Source organism: Ciconia boyciana, chromosome 5 (genome assembly GCF_034638445.1).
Source record: "Ciconia boyciana chromosome 5, ASM3463844v1, whole genome shotgun sequence".
Lineage (NCBI taxonomy): Eukaryota > Metazoa > Chordata > Aves > Ciconiiformes > Ciconiidae > Ciconia > Ciconia boyciana.
Genome location: NC_132938.1, coordinates 54,078,710 through 54,099,819, shown reverse-complemented (window position 1 = coordinate 54,099,819; position 21,110 = coordinate 54,078,710). Strand labels below are relative to the sequence as shown.

Below are 21,110 nucleotides of genomic sequence, written 5' to 3'. Positions count from 1 at the left end.
TCAACTTTTGCTTTTAAGTTTATTGCATTGTTATATTAAGCATTTATATTTACACATAATTATGAATTATTTAGTTACAATATACTGAGACTGTCATCATGATTCAATTATTCACTTATAAAGACCTTCTACCTTCAAACAGAGTTAAACGCGATTCTCTTACAGGCAGTTTTGGAAGAAAAATAATTACTGACTGAAAATGCATGCAAAAAACTACAGTAGTTAGGTTACTAACATGTCTCTCCTGACTTCCTAACATTCCCTCAAAACATGAATGCTATACATGTGTTGTATGAAAAATAGTTGGGAATCTCACGAAATCCCCAAATGATGATGGAACGGTGCTGATTTTTGCTATATCAAGTCTGCAGTCAAATATACGTATGTATATGTGCATATGTATGTATGTCTCTCAATGTAGACGCATATGTGTGCATGTATAGAGAAGTGCATATATGAACACATACACACACTCACACCCCAAAAGATTCTAGAGGTAAATATGCAGGCTTACAAATAAAACAAAATACAAATATACCAGTATGAAATAGTCCTAAACAAAAAAGGTAATAAATATTCAGTGAGATATATGGCATTATTATAAAGTGCTCTACTAAAATCTCACTTATTAAAATAATGATAAAAATTATGTTTCTTTAGTTGATTTATATAATTTGGTAGAGCCATTAAATATTCATTATGTATCAGTGACTCTATGCTTCCTTTTAAATTTTAAACAAATAGATAAAAGCAGAAATTAAAAGGCAAAGCAGCTAAATTAAGCAGTACTATTGGAGCCTTTCAGGCTTTTGTCCTCAAATTCATTAACGACTGCAAAATTTCAAACCCTAGAGTATATGGATTAAGAAATATAATTCCAATTAATTATGAAACTAAACAAAATTCAATTTGATTTTAAGGACAATGACAAACTGAAAAGTTTCTCTCCTACTTTAAAATAGCGAGGTTTGAATTGCAGAAATTACTGAACGCCTCATCCTGTGCATTCCCATCCTCTTTCCTCACGCATGTGCAATATAGCTCCACTGAAACTCAGTCTCTAGGTCTCATTTCTCCACATTCCACCAAATTTCAAAAGCAACCTGGCTCATATATTACCGTATCTGGTCCAGTCTGCTTCCACCCTTCTGATTTTCAGCCAAACTCACAAAAGGGTACATCCACAAGAGTGTAAACATTTTAAACAGCTTTATGCCATTTCTTCCGTACCACCAGAAGTTAAAAAAAGAAACGTGGTAGTATTGAAGAAAAACAACTTCAGGAAATAAAGTGAAACAGCCCCACAACGTGAACCTGTCTCACTGAATTAATACGAAAGCCAAATATTTTTCATATTTCAGTACAGCAATTTTGGTTTTCTTTCCTCCTCTTTTGTTGACATTCCTTGTTACAATTGCTTTACTCAACCACGGCAATTTTTTGTGATTTTTCCCCATGGTTTTATGGATAAACCTGTTCTTTGTATCAGTATTAAAAAAAAAACAAACAACAAACCAACCCCCCAAAAACAAAACCAGTAAATGGTTACTTTTAATGTCTACTGGAAAGAGCACTAAAGACTAACAATTCAGCTCTGACATCCCAGCTGAATTAAATAGCATGTAAATTCAGTTTCCTTCAGGAATCTGATCTGGCCCTGAGAGGGCCCCCTTCTCTGTTGTGCAACTGTGCTGGAGCGAAATTCACCCTGTGCAGAGGGTCACCACCGCTTCCCTGTCTGCCTACAATTGCTCCACACCACTTAAGCCCTAATTTGAAGCTAAGCGGGACTTTGCTGGTGCACAGGTCTCCCGCTGACTCTCCGTACGGAGGCGAAATTCACATCAAGCCACAGAATTGGCTACGTCTCCTGGCTCGCAGTAAACGCGTAACGACAGCATTGTCTCTCTGCTCCCTTACAAGAACCGAGAGATACTGAGCTGCCTAACTCAGTATTATATTATTCAACAATATATTCCCTACATCTGGAGGAAAAGAGAGAAATAAAACCTAAACTAATAAAAATCATAACAGCTGAGCAAGAAAGAAAGTTTTAAGTACACCACCTGGCACACCACCAACACACATATTCATGAGCTACATGGTAAAGAATGTACTGAGAGAAAAACAACGTCCTCAGTTGCACTTCAGCAGTTTCCCTCATTCAACACCAGGGTCTCACATTCTGGATATAAAACACTGCTACCTGCAGATTCAGTGCAATTTCCCCTTTCCAAGGCACTTAAAACTATCTAAAAACTGAACTGTGAACATAAGAGGGTAACTCCCTGCTCCCTTCTTTTTAAGATCTGATCTGACATTTCCATCCTATCAAACACACCTTCACTAGCAGGTTTTTTTGGCTAGTGTTCTGGTAGTACATTAGTTAGAGTATCCCATTTATGTTTTAAGTGGCATCTTCTAACCTATTCTTATTCACCAGCATAGCCACCGCCCCACTTAACTGCTTTATAAAAAACTCTGTCCTTTGCAGACCCATTAGAGATTTAACTGCAAAGGCACAGGTACCTGTAATTGTGCAAGAGGCTTCATGTATACGAGTATCAGGTAAAAATATCGGTTGTTGAACTATATATTCCATGTAATCTTATCCTTGCTTTGAGTTCCTTTTAATGGAGTTTAGCTGCAATACTTCTAGACATACTTTAAAAAACATCAGCGCAATGAAGTGATCTGGATCGCTGAAGCCAATCTCCTTTTATTTGTTGAACAGCAGCAAAACCAAGACTTCTAATATCAGGTATTTATTTTTATAGATGTTTCACTTCTCATACTGAAGCAGATATAAATGTGGTCATAAAATCATGAAACCAATACAGTAATGTGCCAAGTGCAGAGGTAAAGGCACTCTAATCGTTTGGCTTGGGTGCAATTCCCAATTCCTATCATTTTATGAAGCAAAACCCTAACTGATAAACACTTTAAAAATTACTGTACAACCCCCTCCGCAATTTTCCACATTTCTCTTCCATTCTAGAAAATCATATATAAATAATCTTAATGAATTAGTGAACACGGACATCTTAACCTTTCTTTCTGCTCAGTACATTTGTTACACAAGATGAGCTCCAAGCATCAGATGTTGATAGAGTGAGCATGTTTCTTGCACAGCGGCTTGTCCTTCTTGGAGAAGAAAGTCTGACCCTCCAAACTGTCACTACATACCTGAAATGGGATAAAAAAGAAAAAATCACCCAATTCAGATGGATGAATTACACCATACATTATGCAGAATGCCAAATCATGGCATTGTTCTATGCACAAATATATTCAAAGAATAAGAATTATTACCTTTTTCTTAGGGATACTCTTTTTGATGTAATATTAATGGTTGATGTAAGCATAACCTTCCTTTCTTTAAGTCCACAGGTTCTTAACTCGGAGCAGAGTTAGGTTCAGCATTTTAAAAAATATTGAATCATTAGGATTAGGGCCTTTTTTTTTGGTCATACAGTATTAGCAGGTGATACTTTGGCTACAGTGTCTTTATGTCAAAAACACTCTTGCTACTTTAGAAACGCAGCCCGTTCCTGCACGGCCTTCAACGCTTGCTCCGAGGAAGTAAACGTCAAGGGTTAAATGCTAGGACACATGGCTGCAATCCAGGCCAGCTCCTCTGGACCGGTGCCAAAGGCTCACAATAGCTACACACCTTCCAAATAACCGGGAAAGTGCTTTTTGTTTGGGCTCAGAGGATTGAAAGAGGTTATAGCTGTTAACTCCCATATCGGTCAGGTTAGCACAAGCACTGCTGCCATGGGTTTGTTTAAAATGTGGACTAGCTTTACTTACGGAGCATACAAAGCAAGTGTCATGCCAAGTGTGGCCCAGGGCTTCGAGAAACCTGTCTCCAGCTTCAATGGGGAATTCACAGCCATGGCACATAGTACCGAAGAGGGCATAGTAATCTGCAAACAAATACAAACAGATTTTAAAGGTGAAGCATATGCATAAAAGCAAGACTGACCCTTTGAAACCTTTGTGCTTTTCTTTCAATGGCAGTGGGTTTGCACTTGTCCAGTTTCATAATACTGGGTACACTGAATAAAGAGCTCCTAGATCGAAAGACTGGGATGCCCTCCTTTCCTCACTTATTCAGTTCTCATCTCCTTCCTTATCCTTCCAAGTGAGCAATGCTTCCATCTTCCTGGTGTTTCACTTCCTTGAGATCAATAGTGTGCTCTTGGGGGGGAAACGCACTCCTTGCACAGCACCCACGGAGGCTCTATGTGCTCCTTACCTTCTCCGTGGCTCTGCCTTGAAAGCATACCCTGGCAGTTCACATGGCAGACCTCCTCAGTGAGTAACGAACTCCTGCCTACATTCTGGCACAATATTTGCCCCAGACTGCACTACACAAAATCATGCAATCATTGGGCTTCTGTCCTAAACAGAGTCTAGCAAGTTGGATCAAGTCAGAATAGTTTTGTAGTCACTGGAGTTTATTACGTGGCTTTAGAAAAAGAGGCAGCAAAACCAACCAACCAAACAAAAAACCCACAAAAAATCCAAACCAAAAACAAACCAGAGGCTTTAGGCAATATATTTAATGCATTTAACAAAAAGTATCAGTAGGGTGTCAGGATGGTTATTAGTGACTGGAATCACTGAAGGGTATTTGCACCATTCATTGTTAGGCACGGGATTGACTTGGTGCCTCTGGAAGCTCCCCTGGAGTCAGCAGAGAAAAGCTCCTCCAGCAGTCTCAGAGAGCAGGGACCAAAGCCAAGGGCACAAAACGGTTCATATTCCCCACTGACTGCAGAGCTTGAAAAAGATAGAGAAGTGCAGACTAGCAGGATAAAATACATGTATAAAGTTGGGTGGGAGGCACTGACACCCACCCCCATCCCCATGGTCTCAGTGTGTGAAACTCGCCTCTGTGTGTAGAGCCATCTCAGGGGCTACAAGTCACCACAGCCCTCTGCTGCCCACCTGTGCAGACCTAAATTTCACCCCAAGTTGTCTGGCCTTTTCCACTTATTTCAACTCTCAAACACCCCATTCTAAGAAGGAAATGTTTTTTTCCTGCACAGAAGACAACAGCATTAGTGCTATAATGGAAGAGAATTTGGGATCAGCATGCTGCCATGCCAAACACATAATGTCATACAACATTACGTCTTTATAAGATGAACTATAGAGTGACAACCATAATGAAGCTTTGAACTCCATCCTTAATAGCAACACTCTCTGACAAGGAAATTAGATGTCAGGGGTTGTTTTCAGGGAGCGACAAGTGGGGTACAAGGAGATTTTGTTTCTCTACTAGATTATACACATCTGCTGACGCTCTAGTGCTTACTGCAGCAGAGCCAACAGAGGCTTATCACATGTGTCAAGCCCAAGGGAAGAGTCCTGTTTAGTAAGACAGTGTTTTGTATGATGACCTCAAAAAGCATCATCACAGGAGGCATCTCAGCAGGACAGGGAACACAAGTGGTCTGGAAAAGCAAAGCCCTTGATGGCTGCCAGTGGCAAGACACAGCTTCACCGATCACCTTCATTAATCCATACTACTGGCATGAGTTTGCAAGTATTTAAGCAGAAGATAGACAATAAAAATGTCAAATGGTCAAACACCTCTGTCCAAAACCCCCCAAAGGACATGGTTTCATTACCATACTTGTTTCAGCTCTTTGCATTTGTGTTCATACAGAATCTTTTACTGTTATTTTCCTGGTGCCAGTAGTTAAAGCCTTTTGTAAGTTGGCCTGTGGTTTGTGTTGATAAGTTTATTGGCTTTTCTTCTGAAGAAAGGGCAATAGGTAAGGCAGAATGAAGGGCATCAGCTTTCTTTTGCTTTTGCATGCTTAAATTGTGATAGCACAGAAGCCTTCCAAGGCAGATTTCTCAATACAGTCACATATCCATGCTTCCTGCACACAGCATTTTCAAAACTAGGTTACTAACTCTGCACTTAAAAAAAAATTAAAAAAATCAAAGTTGTAGATATCTGAACTTTTAATTTAATTTTAGCAGACATCCAAAACCAGAACATTTTGTAGATTAAACCCCCTTAATACTAATAGCCGATGCTGTTGTAATTTCAAATACAGATTTAAAATTAGAATCCTTCTTTGCACTAGGAAGAAGGAAAGTTGGCAATGACATTTACTCCTTATTTCTTTAAAATTAGTCATAGACTCTTAACTCCAGCTGGACTGGAAAGTCTTTGAAGAATGAATATATCTCAAATTAACATCTAGTTAGAGCGCCAGAGCCATTACAACGTATCACTGCCAATAACACCTCACAGAATGTGTCTACATTAGAAAGTTGCTAGCACAAGTTATCTCAGAAATAAACTTTGTGAGAAGTATAATATTCTTGACATTTTATCCCAGTGTTTCCTGCTCACAGTATAGAAAAGTGCGCATTTGTGCACCGGAGTTGTAACAGTAGCACAAATCAATGCACCACACAACATACGGGTCGTTTGGTGGCAGGAACAAGAATTCAATATTAGCAGAACAAACCCAGTCACGAGCTTTCCACCCAAAGGGGAGTTATCGATTCCTCCAGTACTATTTTTGAATCATCAAATGGTTCCAAGATTAGGGGCTTCAGATTGCTTCAGGATGAAATTTCACCGTGCTGTCACAGTGGAGGATGCTGCTTATATATCCATTTCCTCTGCTGCTCCACAAATCCAATAGGAGCAACACATTACCCTACTTGTGTCACTGAGTTAGCAATAACCTACTGCGTCCTTTCATATCTGCCAACACCTCATTAAAGCCGCTCTGACAGAGAAATTTTAGATTAATTTTGCCTGTTTTCCTCGTCCTTTCAGTACCTAGCACTCTCCATGGCACCCACTGCAAACAACTGTGGGATCAACCCAGAAGGAAATCTTAGCTCCAAACAGGTCACTAGGATTTCATGCTAAATCTCTTCCTGGTCAATCCACTTCCACCTCTAGTTAAACTATAATGCTCCTTAGAGTAGAAGGAAAAACACAGAAAAGGTCCAACTGATGGTTCTAACATGGATGTAAACAGCATGCAGTGTGAAAATAGACAATTTTGATACAATTTTGTTTCTTTTCCATTTTGTGGCAATTGTTTTACAAATACTACCTACTTCTTTCCTAGCCCACAAGGGTACATGGAAAGTTTTAAGCAAACTAGGAAACCAACATAAATAAAAACTGTTCATATTAATCAAAAAGATACGATTAGCTGGAAGTGCTAAAAACCAAACCAGAATCCTTCTGAACTTCTAAGCTGCATCTTTCACGTAATATTGCTCATGAGGCCTTCAGTGCTATAATGATATCACTGTATTTTTCCCCTGACAGCCTGGGTTTTTTATCCCAAGCTTTTGTTCAACAGATGTTATCCCTGATCCTGCAAAAAACTTCCTGGGCAGACTGCTTACTCTTGGAAGTCCCTCCTGGCTGTGAATAAGGTTATTCAGAGTAAAACACATTACACCACTGGCATTTGCTTGTTTAGTAAATAAGCAGATTTACCTAAACTCCAGATTATTTTAAAGCCAACCAGAAAGTAAGTCACCCTAAAATTAACTTTGCTGTACCACTGATACCTACAGCTGAGGGCTTAACAGGAACAACACGTAAAACAGTGACAAGAAGCCTGCTCCTGCTGAAGCCGATGAAGAAATTCTCACCAACATCTCCTACTGCAAACTCAAAGTCTCTACAGCATTTGTCGCTGCTTTGAATTGACACATCAAAGTTACATGAATTTGCTGGGACACTTCTGAAGTGAAGCTTGAGAAAAAGGAATTATTATTTTTTCCAGCCTTGTTAAGCTCTGCTTCCCCGCACAGCTGCAGTAAACTTTGGTTGTGTTGCTTCTTACCCGTCTCACAGTAGGGATCGCCATCTTCTAAGTGGAAGACATTATTGCGGATGGGGTTATGACAGGCCACACACACGAAGCAGGAAACGTGCCAAGTTTGTTTCAAAGCATTTATTACTTCCTGTGGGGATTAGAAAAAGTGTTATTAACACATTATTTTGATGTGATGACTAGATTGCGGTGACCATGCCTCCACACTTGATTCATTTCAAGAACACTTTGTTTCCTACTGCTACTTTGAAAATGGGTTGTGCACGCAATTTCTTCTGATGTTAAACTTAATGACGTGCTTTATTTATGGTACATCTCCTTATTTGTCATAAGCAACCTTTCATTTTTTGGAAGGTTCAGTGTAGAGTTGGACAGATTCAACAACTCATTTGTTCACCTTTTCCATTTTAATTAGGATCTCACCCACAACAGTGCCCTGAAATAAGAAAAGCAGCATCTCCAACATCTCTTCAAGTCTGTGAATAGTTAATTAGAAGACATCACAGAGAAAATTATGAGTGGTCTGTGCTGTTTTGGAAGACGCTATAGTGCCAAATATGACTTGAGAATTGTGCTGCCAGAGCCCTGCATGACCCCAGTTACACAAGAGTCCAGACACATTGCTGTCTGCAGTAAAGCGGTGAACGATCGGCTGATGGGCTCAAATTAGCAATATTAGTGCAGAGTAGGACAATGCATCTTTCTATCTACATTACCACTGGGAATATTTCAGTACTTCACATCTAGCCAACCAACGTGTTCCCCAGCGCTCAGCTTAGTTAAGGAGGAGTATTTATTTTTCTTCCCCTACCATCCTCCAATTTCATAAAACGCTGCCAATTAAAAGCATTTTGCTCAAGAAAATTTAGTAATCAACAGCTACAGAACAGCTTCATGAAAACAGGAGCTGCAAGAGCCAAGGAGACTACAGCACCTTTTCTCAAAGAGACTGAAAAGGCTCAACACTAGAAGAGCCAAAACCATATTTTGTCAGTGATGGGAGCTGAAAAGGTATGTCAGAGTATGTTTGGAGGAATGCAGATTGGGCCAGATAAAAGGGAATTTCATTACAGAGAAGCACTGAACACTGTGGTTATTGTTCCCACGGAAAAACAGGCCAGTTGCTGGTCACTTACTCCAAGGATCTTCCTTTGGCACTTTGAACACTCAGGGGCGAAGAATTTCTCATAGCAGACCTCGCAATACAGCGCCCCTTTCTCTTCCACAAATCCAATGTAAGCCATGGAGGTTTTGCAATGAGCACAATTAAATTCCTCTGGATGCCACGACTTCCCCAAAGCCACCAAGAAGGGTCCTCTGGTTAGAAAGAAGAGATTTTGTCAGCAAATGCCCCTGGGTTGGCTCCTGCAAAAGCTGTTAATAGACTTAACCTGCGATACCTCTGTGCCGTTATTACACTGTTCACAAACTTATACTGCTCCACCCCTCTTTCCTCCTACGGGCTCTAAGAAAGCATCGAGTATTGACTAGAACTATTCCCACTGAACTATCTCCCAGAAACACCTGAGCACAATAAAGACTAATTCTCTTTGTTTCACTGCATTTCAGAAATCTTATTTTAGAACTACATTAAATACAGTGCTGAAGTGGCGGCTACTAGGGAAGAGAAGAAGAAGGATGTTCCCTATGTTCCCACCTATTTCCATCTATTGCAAAGAGATGTTTGACTCGGTGATACAATCAGCTCTCTTTCAGTGTGCATTTGTATCGAGGCCACAAATGTTCAAGTAGACTTGACTCCATTAAAAGCCAGTAACACCAGTTTCTTGTGAGACAAAAATTCAATCGCTGTCCTTATCCAACAAATTTGTTACAGGATAACCGATCCCACTTGTTGAGGGTTTTTTTTGTTGTTGGGGTTTTGTTTCCTCCTCCATAAGTTAGTTAAAATACGACCATTTTCTCCAAATGCAGAGCCTCCTCTACTATTTGCAAACACAAAATAATGATGTTTTTATAGCATTTGTCTGGCTAATGCAACAAGGTTAATAGACAAGATGAAACTGTCCATTTCTCAGTCAACAAAACTTCTCTGTGACTCATAAATCCCAGGCACGTGCCATTGTATCTGCATTCATTTGAAAACATACTCAGCATGCTACTACCTTTAATGAACTTATTTACTTTAATGAGGTGCATCCTAGGTCCCACCAACACTCAACCTTCCAGAATTTAGGTTTCAGGTGAACTTTGTGGTTCAAGTTCATCTCCCTCACCAGATCTCCTGTTTTTGCAATACCAATAGAGATGCCATTCTTTCAGTAATGCATTACTTTTTTTTAATCTAATATTTCACTGCAAAAAAAGTGTAAGGTACTAATATCACCACCCTGTTGCTAAACATTTTTTTTTTTTTTAATCGAGTAAGCTACAAGAACATTTTTGTGTAAGATAAGATTCTCATATGAACAAAGCGACAGCAATAAAGGAAAAAAAAAAAACCAACTTGAAATTTGTTTCCAGGGTTATACTGACTGTAAGATGGGAACATAAGCGGGCAGAGGACAGAGAGCAACTTCATTGAGAGTAGAGGGTAATTATTTTCTGTTCTACATTTTATCTGGAGATGCTACGTATTTTCAACAGGATGAGAAGTCAAAAATAAGGGACTCAAACAGATTTAGGACAATTCTCACACCCTCTGAGAAGATGAACATACTTAATCTGCAACAGTTTTCTTCTATTCACCTCTGATTACCGCAAAGAAAGCAGTGAAAAAGGGTTCCTGGAGAGCAGCTCGTAGCCCTTTAAGGAGGGAGCGGGGCTCGAGCGCAGCTCTCTGGCCCCCGCTCCCAGTGGATGCCTGAGCAGTGCAAACACTGACCTAACCCGATACCCTCCCGCCGCCCTACAAGCACCTTGTTACATCAATGCCCTTTCAGTTATGTACTGATCAAACAATACAAGCCCTTAGGTACAACAAAGTGCTCTCAGTGCACTGTGTCAGCACAGGCTAATTTAACAGATTCATTAACGCAGGGCTGACACCGAAGAGGCTCTCCCGGCTCCAGGTAGGATTGAGTTTCTGGCCATCTGCACTGAAACGATAGGCTCGGTTAGCTCTGCAATGGAAAGAAAGTACACTAACGACGGGAGGGGAAGGAATTTTTACAACATCTGCTGCATTTAGCTCTCCAGAGTTTACAGCTCTGACAAGTTGAGGTTAGCCATTCAGGACAGCGCGCAGGAACCCAGACGGATGGGGAACAGCCCGAGAGTGCATCTACAGAGTTTCTTTCCCAAAGTCCCCAGACAGCTGTGGCCGTGCCCTGCACAATGTCTCCGAGGTGTTCCATTAGCGGGCTGGCTCCCTGCGCACATGTGTCCAGAAGAACGCTTTCTAAATACAATTTTACTTTTAATCAGGCCGTAGTTTAAACATGTCAAGCTGATGCTGGAGCTTAATGATACCAGCGACTTAAAAGCTGCCCCAAAGCACGTGGAAGAAAAAAAAAAACCAAACACCTGCCACGCAAAATACACTAAAACGTGATATTCAGAACTTGGAGGTGTTCCTGGTCTCTGCATACTTTTGCGATTGAAATGATAACTTCCAGTAATGAAAGGTATTTATGTGCTCTATTCATCTGAAAAGGAGTTTAAAGCCCCAATTTGAGTAAGGGGACCGCATGCACACACTCATGCAACCTGATGGGAAGTAGCTAGGGCATGAAATGCTAGGAAGATGGCTGCAGGTGGCTTCACCCTTCCTTCTCAATTTATAAACAAAAAACAATAAAAAAAATCCCACATGCCTCTGTCAACTTGAACATACTTTTAAAGGTGGTGCTAAAGACCCACTTTCCTTCCATCCAAAGATATGGGATGATTCAACTAGCAACAGTTGGCTATGAATGTGCCTCTATGCCAGGCTACTTGGACATGCTAAGGGTTTCTGAACCGATTTCCAACATCACCATCTAGACCACATGAACCAAACTCACAGATAGAGGCAAACAGTTGTGTTGGGTTTTTTTGTTTGTTTTTTTTTTTTTTTTTTTTTTTTTTTACAAGAGATTCTGATGTATTTAGAACAGTATTTACAGAATCTTATGCCCCAAAGGATCACCAGGTACCTAAATTTGGTAGCCACCTAAAACATCTGGGTCCTGCATGTAGCAATGATATAGGGGCAAACTGGAAGGAGAAGTAAATAACGTATATAGAATATAAGCGTAACTTCACTATCTTTCGCCTTGTAACTAAATATAACTTTATCAGTATGGTCATGATGTATTAGTATACCAATAATCTAGCTCCTCATGTGGCTTTCATTATGATAGCAAGCCAGAACTGAAAATTGGTGGTAGAGAGATCAAAAGGATTTCCACATCTGCTAAGTAGGCCGCTGACTTTACAGTTAGCCATACAGCAGTCTACACTCTGGGAAGTTTCTTTTTCTCCTCACTTGAAAATGCCACGGTATATAATTTCTGTATAGGAGATGCTGAAGGGAAGCACCATTCATACTTTTTCCCTTTTGCCTTTAAAAACAATTAAGCTGTATGAAAAGGTGACAAAGGCAAATCATCATTCACTGGCAGACATGCCAAAGAGTACAATCTCAATGGAGATCCAGGGAAACCACATTTGGACTTCAAAGGAAGAGCCAACTCTGCACTGCAGCACCCGGTAAGACGGCCCAGGAACTGGAAGTCTTCATCGGGGAATGTCAGAAGTTTGTCAGACCGTCACAGCAAGTAGATCATGGGAAATTTAGTTTGCCTCCAGCTTTGATTCTTTTAGACATGGAAAGAAAAGCTTAATGAAAGCTTTGGAAAAAACTAGAATCTTCAGACAATCACTATATGAATAATTAAAGATACATTAAAAAGTTATAAGTTGTCTCTAAGAAATGGTTTTGGCTCAACCAGCCATGGTTATTCTATACCTGAGTGTAAAGTAACCAACTCCACAACACATTTTGGCTTCAAAACAGATGTACAATGCAATGTCACTTGATCCTCCTCCTACCTTTTCATAGGTAATGCTACCAGCAAGGGCATGAGCTGTAATTATGCTAAAACTTGAATTCAGAATGCCATTGCAATCTTTCAAATCCACTGTATGCTGTGAACAGGAGGCATATTTGGCATTGATTAATGCACGTCAACTCATCCTCAAATGAAACAATGCTTGCTTTTAATAATTGAAGTGGCATTTAACATATGAAGAACTAGAAGGATTTAAACACCACCAGCAAATTACAAAGAAGTTAGATGTGGGTATCAGTTACTATTCATGAAGAGGTGTCACTTACAATAGGTGACAATGGCTTAAGTACTGTCAAATAGGGCTCCGCAGTTTCTCCTCATGCAGCCACTAAGGAGCAAAGGTTGCTCTATGGACCAATACACTCCCCTACTTAGAGGGCGGCAGCTCATCTCCTTTTTAATGTGATCAAAGCCGGGAGCAGCAGCAAGTGATTTAAGGGCCCAGAGGAGAGGTTGGCTGCTCAGGAGTGATCTGTGGACTGTGCTGTGAGACCCCACGGCACAGAGCATCAGTGAAACCTGCTAAACCACAGGTGCTGTAAAAAGCACTGAAGTTTCTTGCATGAAAGAAGCAGCATAGAGTGGATTTGCTATGTTCGTATTTATTTTTTAACTGAAATGATGGTATGAAAAAGGAAAGTGCGTAGCTGCTTGCCTATTATTTACCAGACACAAATCCAAAGCTCTCCACTGCCCAGGGAACAAAAAAGTCAGAATACTAAAGACAGACAGGATGGTTATATAGGCCAAACTGTTCAACAAATCAGATTAATCTCATCCAAAAAGTGTGTAGACCTTTTTGATATTAATCTTCTATTTCACGGTGAAGCAAAATATCTGGATTAGAAAAGATGTACACCTGTGTTGGGAATTTGTATAAGTTTTTTCTATTGCTTCAAGGGGATTCAGATCATGTATTTTTATTTCCTTGACATATACAATGAAAGTAGGAAAAATTTCTCCAAAACATCACAGATCGGGTAGCAAAGAGTCCTCAAAATTTAACCTGATGTTAACTGAACTGGTAGTGAACTATCCGAACAAAAATCTAATGGAAGTAAACAAGCTGGACTCGATTCACCCCTAGAGATCAAGTGATTTGAGTTAGCTGCATCTTCTGATGCAGAACCCAAGCCAGGGCTCAAGAGGCTGTAAAAAGCCATGGTGGAAAGGCTGATTTTCTATTATACTGAATGAAATTTATACAGCTTATAGAGCTCATTTATTCAGAGCTCATGTTTTCTAATCAAACAAGTCTCCCTAACTGCAGTGAAACACAGCACAGGCTCTCCTGTTTTGTTCACTAAAAACACAGTACACAGATGAATAAAGAAGAAATATTACAATGCATTACTTTCCCCTTGTAGTTCAACAATACAAAAGAACTGAACAAGCAAGAAGAAAACATTTTAAAAGAATACATTTCTTCCAGTCATAGAATCATAGAATCGTTTAGTTTGGAAAAGACCCTTAAGATCATCAAGTCCAACCATTAACCTAACACTGTCAAATCCACCACTAAACCATGTCCATAAGAACCATGTCTACACGTCTTTTAAATACCTCCAGGGATGGTGACTCAACCACTTCCCTGGGCAGCCTCTTCCAATGCTTGACAACCCTTTCAGTGAAGTAAAATTTCCTAATATCCAATCTAAACCTCCCCTGGTGCCACTTGAGGCCATTTCCTTTCGTCCTATCACTAGTTACCTGGGAGAAGAGACCGACACCCACCTCTCTACAGCCTCCTTTCAGGTAGTTGTAGAGAGCGATAAGGTCTCCCCTCAGCCTCCTTTTCTCCAGGCTAAACAACCCCAGTTCCCTCAGCCGCTCCTCATCAGACTTGTGCTCTAGACCCTTCACCAGCTTCGTTGCCCTTCTCTGGACACGCTCCAGCACCTCAATGTCTCTCTTGTAGTGAGGGGCCCAAAACCAAACACAGTATTTGAGCTGCAGCCTCACCAGTGCCAAGTACAGGGGCACGATCACTTCCCTAGTCCTGCTGGCCACACTATTCCTGATACAAGCCAGGATGCTGTTGGCCTTGGCCACCTGGGCACACTGCTGGCTCATTCAGCCACCTGTCAACCAACACCCCCAGGTCCTTCTCCACCAGGCAGCTTTCCAGCCACTCTTCCCCAAGCCTGTAGCGTTGCATGGGGTTGTTGTGACCCAAGTGCAGGACCCGGCACTTAGCCTGCTTGAACCTCATACAATTGGCCTCAGCCCATCGATCCAGACTGTCCAGATCCCTCTACAGAGCCTTCCTACCCTCAAGCAGATCAACACTCCTGCACAACTTGGTGTCATCTGCAAACTTACTGAGGGTGCACTCGATCCCCTCGTCCAGATCATTGATAAAGATATTAAACAGAACTGGCCCCAGTACTGAGCCCTGGGGAACACCACTTGTGACCAGCTGCCAACTGGATTTAATTCCATTCACCACAACTCTTTGATATCCAAGCAGTTTTTTACCCAGTGAAGAGTGCGCCCATCCAAGCCATGAGCAGCCAGTTTCTCCAGGTGAATGCTGTGCGAAACCATGTCAAAGGCTTTACTGAAGTCTAGATAGACAACATCCACAGCCTTTCCCTCATCCACTAAGCAGGCCACCTTGTCATAGAAGGACAACAGGTTAGTCAAGCAGGACCTGCCTTTCCTAAACCCATGCTGACTGGGCCTGATCACCTGGTTGTCCTGTACATGCTACATGATGGCACTCAAGATGATCTGCTCCATAACCTTCCCCAGCACCGAGGTCAGACTTACAGGTCTGTAGTTCCCCGGATCCTCCTTCCGGCCCTTCTTGTAGGTGGGCATCACATTTGCTAACTTCCAGTCAACTGGGACCTCCCCAGTTAGCCAGGACTGCTGGTAAATGACTGAAAGTGGCTTGGTGAGCACTTCCACCAGCTCCCTCAGTACCCTTGGGTGGATCCCATCCACCCCATGTGTGTCTGAGTGGTGTAGCAGGTCGCTAACTGTTTCCCCTTGGCTTATGGAGGCTTCATTCTGCTCCCCATCCCTGTCTTCCAGCTCAGGGGGCTGGATACCCTGAGAACAACTGGTCTTACTGTTAAAGACTGAGGCAAAGAAGGCATTAAGTACCTCAGCCTTTTCCTCATCCTTGGTCACTATGTTTTCCCCCACATCCAACACAGGATGGAGATTCTCCTTAGCCCCCCTTTGGTTGCTAATGCATTTATAGAAACATTTTTTATTGTCTTTTACGGCAGTAGCCAGATTAAGTTCTAGGTGGGCTTTGGTCCTTCTAATGTTCTTCCTGCATAACCTTATGACATCCTTGTAGTCCTCCTGAGTTGCCTGCCCCTTCTTCCAAAGGTAATCCCAGGAAATCTCTTTTTTTTTTAGGGAAGAAATAAAATGCAAGGTAGATGAAAATTGGGATGATCTGCACATTGACATGAAAAGTGATTATAGTTCCCCGGATGAGACAATCATGACTAATTGTCAGAAATTACTGACCAAACAATGCAACCCAGATTCAATTCTTCCTCCATATGAAATTCTGGCTAATGATAGGATATCTTAGGGGCTCAGCAGAATTTAACTTAATCTCATTTGGAAAACTTGTGTTTGTGTGCTTAATCTTTTCTACCCATGTCATACAAGTCAAGGACACCAGCTACCATAATACCCAAAGGCCAGAGATCCCACCAAAGAGCTTGAAATCTAACATTGCAGGAAATGAGTATTAATCCAGTCCTAGCAATTGTTAAACCTCTATTCCTTGCTTTTCTTATATGGATGGAGCCTGCTATTTTTCCTCTTCTCAATCAGAAATTCTCATTTATAAACCAACATTTGTGACAAGTTAGTCTTTATAAGACTATACTCTCTCATTGGTTTGCAACTAGCTAATCTTCTCAGTTTTATTGGAATGGGTGTGTAAGTGAAAACTAACTTGCTTACTTTTCCTTGGTTTTACTTCTGCTCTACTCCACTCAGCTTTCTGGTGCTCTGTAAAACAGGTTGTAAGGCTGTGACTGTTAGCAGTTCACAATGTTTTCCTCCATTATTACTCTCATTCTCAGTTTTGTTAGATAAACCATGCATGAAAACACTGTTCTGCATTATTGAAATGGAGCCTTAAAACACTTGTGATCAAGGAATCAAAAACCACAAAAGCAAAACAAAGCCCTGCTGTCAGAGAGCGCACAGGATGAACAGATACAAACCTAATGACTTGATTACAGTGTGCACACATGGGAGTACGCTTTCCTGCAGGAATATGCTCTGCCCTCTGAACCAACGTGTCTTGCTCATTTAGCTGAGGTGCTGTCGCAAATTTTTCACTCGGGTCAGTTGTTCCAAGTGGTTTAATACTGTTTGAAGTCCATCCACTGGCAGGAGCTGGAGAAAGAGTGCCAAAAGCATTTAGAAGACCATCCTTTCAGTACCAAGTAAATTATTTTGAAATACAAGCAACCAGCAACATTTGCCTAACATTTTTGTCCACTGTACACTTGCCTACTTAAAGGAACAAATTAAAAAATGGTTATTTTTCCCTCCTCCCCCACCAAGTAAGTCCTACCTACTTTATGAAATGTCTGTGAAATAACACAGAATAGTTTTGGCTAACTTGTAGAAGTAGTAGACAAATTTCAACATACTAAAGAAGTTAGGCAAAAGAATATACAACCTGTGAAGGCATTATTTTGCTTTAGATACAAAAGCTGAAGCCAAGAATATCAGTGTATGAACAGAGACAGGAGAATATGTCATACCTACTCAAAACATTTTACAGTAAGTGCAATAGATCATATGTCATTACTAACAGATTAAACAAGAGTACACACTCAATACAACACGTACAGGAACTTAAAATACAGCACTGTATAAGGAAAACATATTTCTAAATCAAATTTAAACACTAGTCTAGATCACTAGATACTGCCAATCTGAAGCACTCCAAAGGCCACCTAACATCCTCTTTGTAAAAGTTATGACACTGAAATAAAAACCTGATGCTTTCAGAAATGTATATATCCACACACTCCCATTTCTGCTCAGGCTTTTAGAGTCGTAGAATAGACATAAGCTTTTACGGAGTACAAAAAATGCATTTACAAAAATGAAAGGCACAGATGATACTGTTGCCAAGGGTAATGGAGAAACAAACAGTCCTCAGCTTTTCTTTCTCCTCTATTGATATATGTACCTTGGTAACATACAAGCTACAGCAACACAAGTCTATGGGAGCAGTTATTCCTGTGCAGTGGAGAATTCTTTTTCAAGTATGCTAAAAAAGCCCACATTTCCATAGCCTTTTGTTTGTAACCACAGGCAAGAGAAACCATGAGTGTTTAGTCGGTGTCTTGGCTGTAGTGCAGCTGTACTAAACCTTGTAAATCAAAAAGTGAAATTAAGATCCGAGTGGAAGCTCAGAGAGAAACAACCAAGCAATGACAGAGACGTTGGACAGCGCAGGATGATGCTTCTGTTGCAATGATGCAGCTTTCTAACATGAGGTCAGGGCATTGGCATGTAGCTTCGCAAAAAAACTAGTTTGTTGAGCTGTTAATCTTCACACTAGTCTTCCTCTCCCATCTTTCATATTGTCTTCCAGGGAAAACATGAAAAATTATTTATCATTATCTCCCTTAATGTAATGCTGATCAGCCTCCACCCTACAGTAAAGTTGCAAATACCTTTCAGGTAAAACATTGCATTCCCTGCTCAAATGGAAGTGGCATATTAATTCACAGAGAAGATGAATTCAAGTGACAGTGAACACACAGCAAATTCAACAGAAATGCCAATCCCTTGCTATTTACAGAAGTAAGATAGCCACACACACTACACAATTTAATCACAACTATACGGTGAACTTAATTAACAAACCCCCCCTCTACTCATGTATATTTGTAGGCTAAGGCAACACAGCTGGAAGAGAAATCCTTTTTAACAGCAATACTTTTGTACTATAATTATGCTTGGTATTAATCCACTGATATGGGCTCAATAGCTACTTTTGCTTACACCTTCTCTGTATGAAGAAGCAATACAGCCATACATCTTTTTTTGTCTAACTGGCTGGTTCACAAATTTTTCCTCGAATAAGGTAATCTCAACACTGACATATTTTTTGATCCTTTTCAGTATGTGAAGTAGCAAAAAGTATACCAGTTCAACAGGAGTTTTTCTATTGTGTTTTTATTTTTTTTTTAATACAAGACTATGGGTTATAGTTAATGTAGAATTAATTAACTTGCAATATCTTGAAAAAATAACACTTTGATTCTAGAAACATTTAGCATTCCTGAGTAGAAAGTATTTCAGAATAAAAGCACTTTATCTTGAACAAATCACTCTGCCACTGTAGTTCATTTTAGATTATAAATGCCTGCTAAACTGAAAACATAGGAACAGATAAAAATGGAAAAGGTGGCAGAAAGTCTTTGAACACATGAACAAAAGTGGTTTTGATTAATAGCATTTCCCTCCTCTGCCATCACACACGGCCTTCTAATTTTCAGGTCTCATTTAATAAGACGACACTTAAACACTAAAGCCAAATTTGTTTGAAGACTGCTTTTGCCATAAATCAAATTGCAGTGCAGCTTGTAGTATATCGCTAATTTCTGTTTGAGTTATCTGCTGAATCCCAAAGCCCATTCAGACACACCAGCTAACTCTTGTTTGCACTGTGTAGTTAAAAAAGGTCCTTCTGCTTGCTTAAAGGGGAAAAAAAAAAAGTACAGTTATTCCCTTTTCTTTGGTCTCATTACAGCTTTCATTAACGCTGTTTTTATGAATGATGCTTTTCTGAACACTACCCAACTTTAAAGTTACTACTGGCCAGGAGCAGGATTTGTCTACATAAACTTTCTCTCAGACATGTTAGACAAATCAGTCATTTCTGAGTTACTCAAAGCACTAAAAAAGGAGAGAAGGAGATAGTCCATCAGTCTGGGAAATAACTTCGTCTATTAATGACCCTACGTTAAAACAAAAATTCTCTTTTAAGCGAACCATACTATAAACCACACAAATTAGTACTGTGTTAAGCAAGAGGTGTGACCTAAGCAAAAACAAGCTGGGCATTTAGTGTTGAGGACCAACGAAGGCAAATGGATCCACTCCACTTCCACTGAAACTGGTGAACTCAAGTTCAAAGCCCAGACCTCCAGCAGCTGCAGGACTCCCATGGGAGCACAGCCACAATGCAAACAGAATAAGGGGAATAACAAATAAGCCTTAAGCCTTCAGATACTTCTATATTTGCCAGAATATTTTTGGATACTGGACAAAAACTAAGTTAAAAAAGGCTTTTTGCCTGTCATCTGTAAATTTATGTCACTATTTGGTCTACTATGGTGGGAACAATATCTAGTTGATGACCGCAGATGCCGTCAGCAGCTGAGTACTAAGACAGAAAAAGTTGCCTTCTGCTCAAAAATCTTTGAAAAGCAAGACCTTAAAGCATTTTATTAAACACTCTCTTCTTCCATCTCTCGGGGCCAGTGTAAAGCCAGGAAGCTCCCTGCCCATGCTCACAATTTGTCCCCACAGCATTCTCTCAAGGGGTATTTTTCTCCTTGCTGGTATTCACATTAAGACCTCATTGGTCTTGCACAGTATTATTCCCTTCTATTCCTGTTCTGAAGTTGTCTCAAGTTTCTATCAGTTCAGATTTTTCATCCTAAAGAAGAGGAGTCAGTCTGCTTCCATTGCCTTTAGATCCATACTCTTATTAAAGAAAATACACCAGTGAAGTACAGTAATAGCTATTTCACCACATTTATTATACTGGTTCTTTGTAAGCCTTCTGCAGTTGTTCTACCAGATTTTTTTTTCACCATAGATCATTCTCCCTTTCTCAACGCTTGATTTGCCTCAGTCTTATCTTCCTCATTCCCATCTGAACACCAGTCTGAGGACAGCTTTTATTGCCCACTTGTGTCTTTCCGTAGGCCAGAAACATGCCTTTAACACTCCGGTAATTTTAGCAAAGGTTCATTACTTCCACTGCAACCCACAGAGCATTTTTTTGTTGTTGGTGGTATTTTTGTGGTTTTGTTTGTTTGTTTCATGATTGGGATTTTTTTGTTGGTTTTGTTTGTTTTTTTTAACCCCACTATTAGTTCCCTACTTAAAATCTATATGAATTCGCAGTATTTTTTTCCAACAGTATTCCACCTCTTGTAGCTACAGAATTTCAAATATTAGGTCTGTTTTCTTGTTTAGAATGAACATTGATGTTTCCTAACTATCCCTTCTACTTAAA

The 21,110-nt window shown here is 40.3% G+C and overlaps 1 protein-coding gene across 9 annotated transcripts in view; it reads right to left on the bottom strand.

Annotated features, from left to right (window-relative positions):
* PDLIM5 (PDZ and LIM domain 5) overlaps positions 1-21,110 on the bottom strand; it is a 127,983-nt gene continuing 106,873 nt past the window's right edge. For all 9 annotated transcript variants that reach the window (XM_072863156.1, XM_072863161.1, XM_072863160.1 and 6 more), the window contains 5 exons: positions 17,059-17,233; positions 8,978-9,158; positions 7,851-7,971; positions 3,814-3,929; positions 1-3,186 (listed from right to left, as the gene is read on the bottom strand). In XM_072863156.1, coding sequence (XP_072719257.1) covers positions 3,097-3,186; positions 3,814-3,929; positions 7,851-7,971; positions 8,978-9,158; positions 17,059-17,233 — 683 coding nt within the window. In that variant the 3' untranslated portion in view covers positions 1-3,096. The remainder of the gene's footprint in view (positions 3,187-3,813; positions 3,930-7,850; positions 7,972-8,977; positions 9,159-17,058; positions 17,234-21,110) is intronic.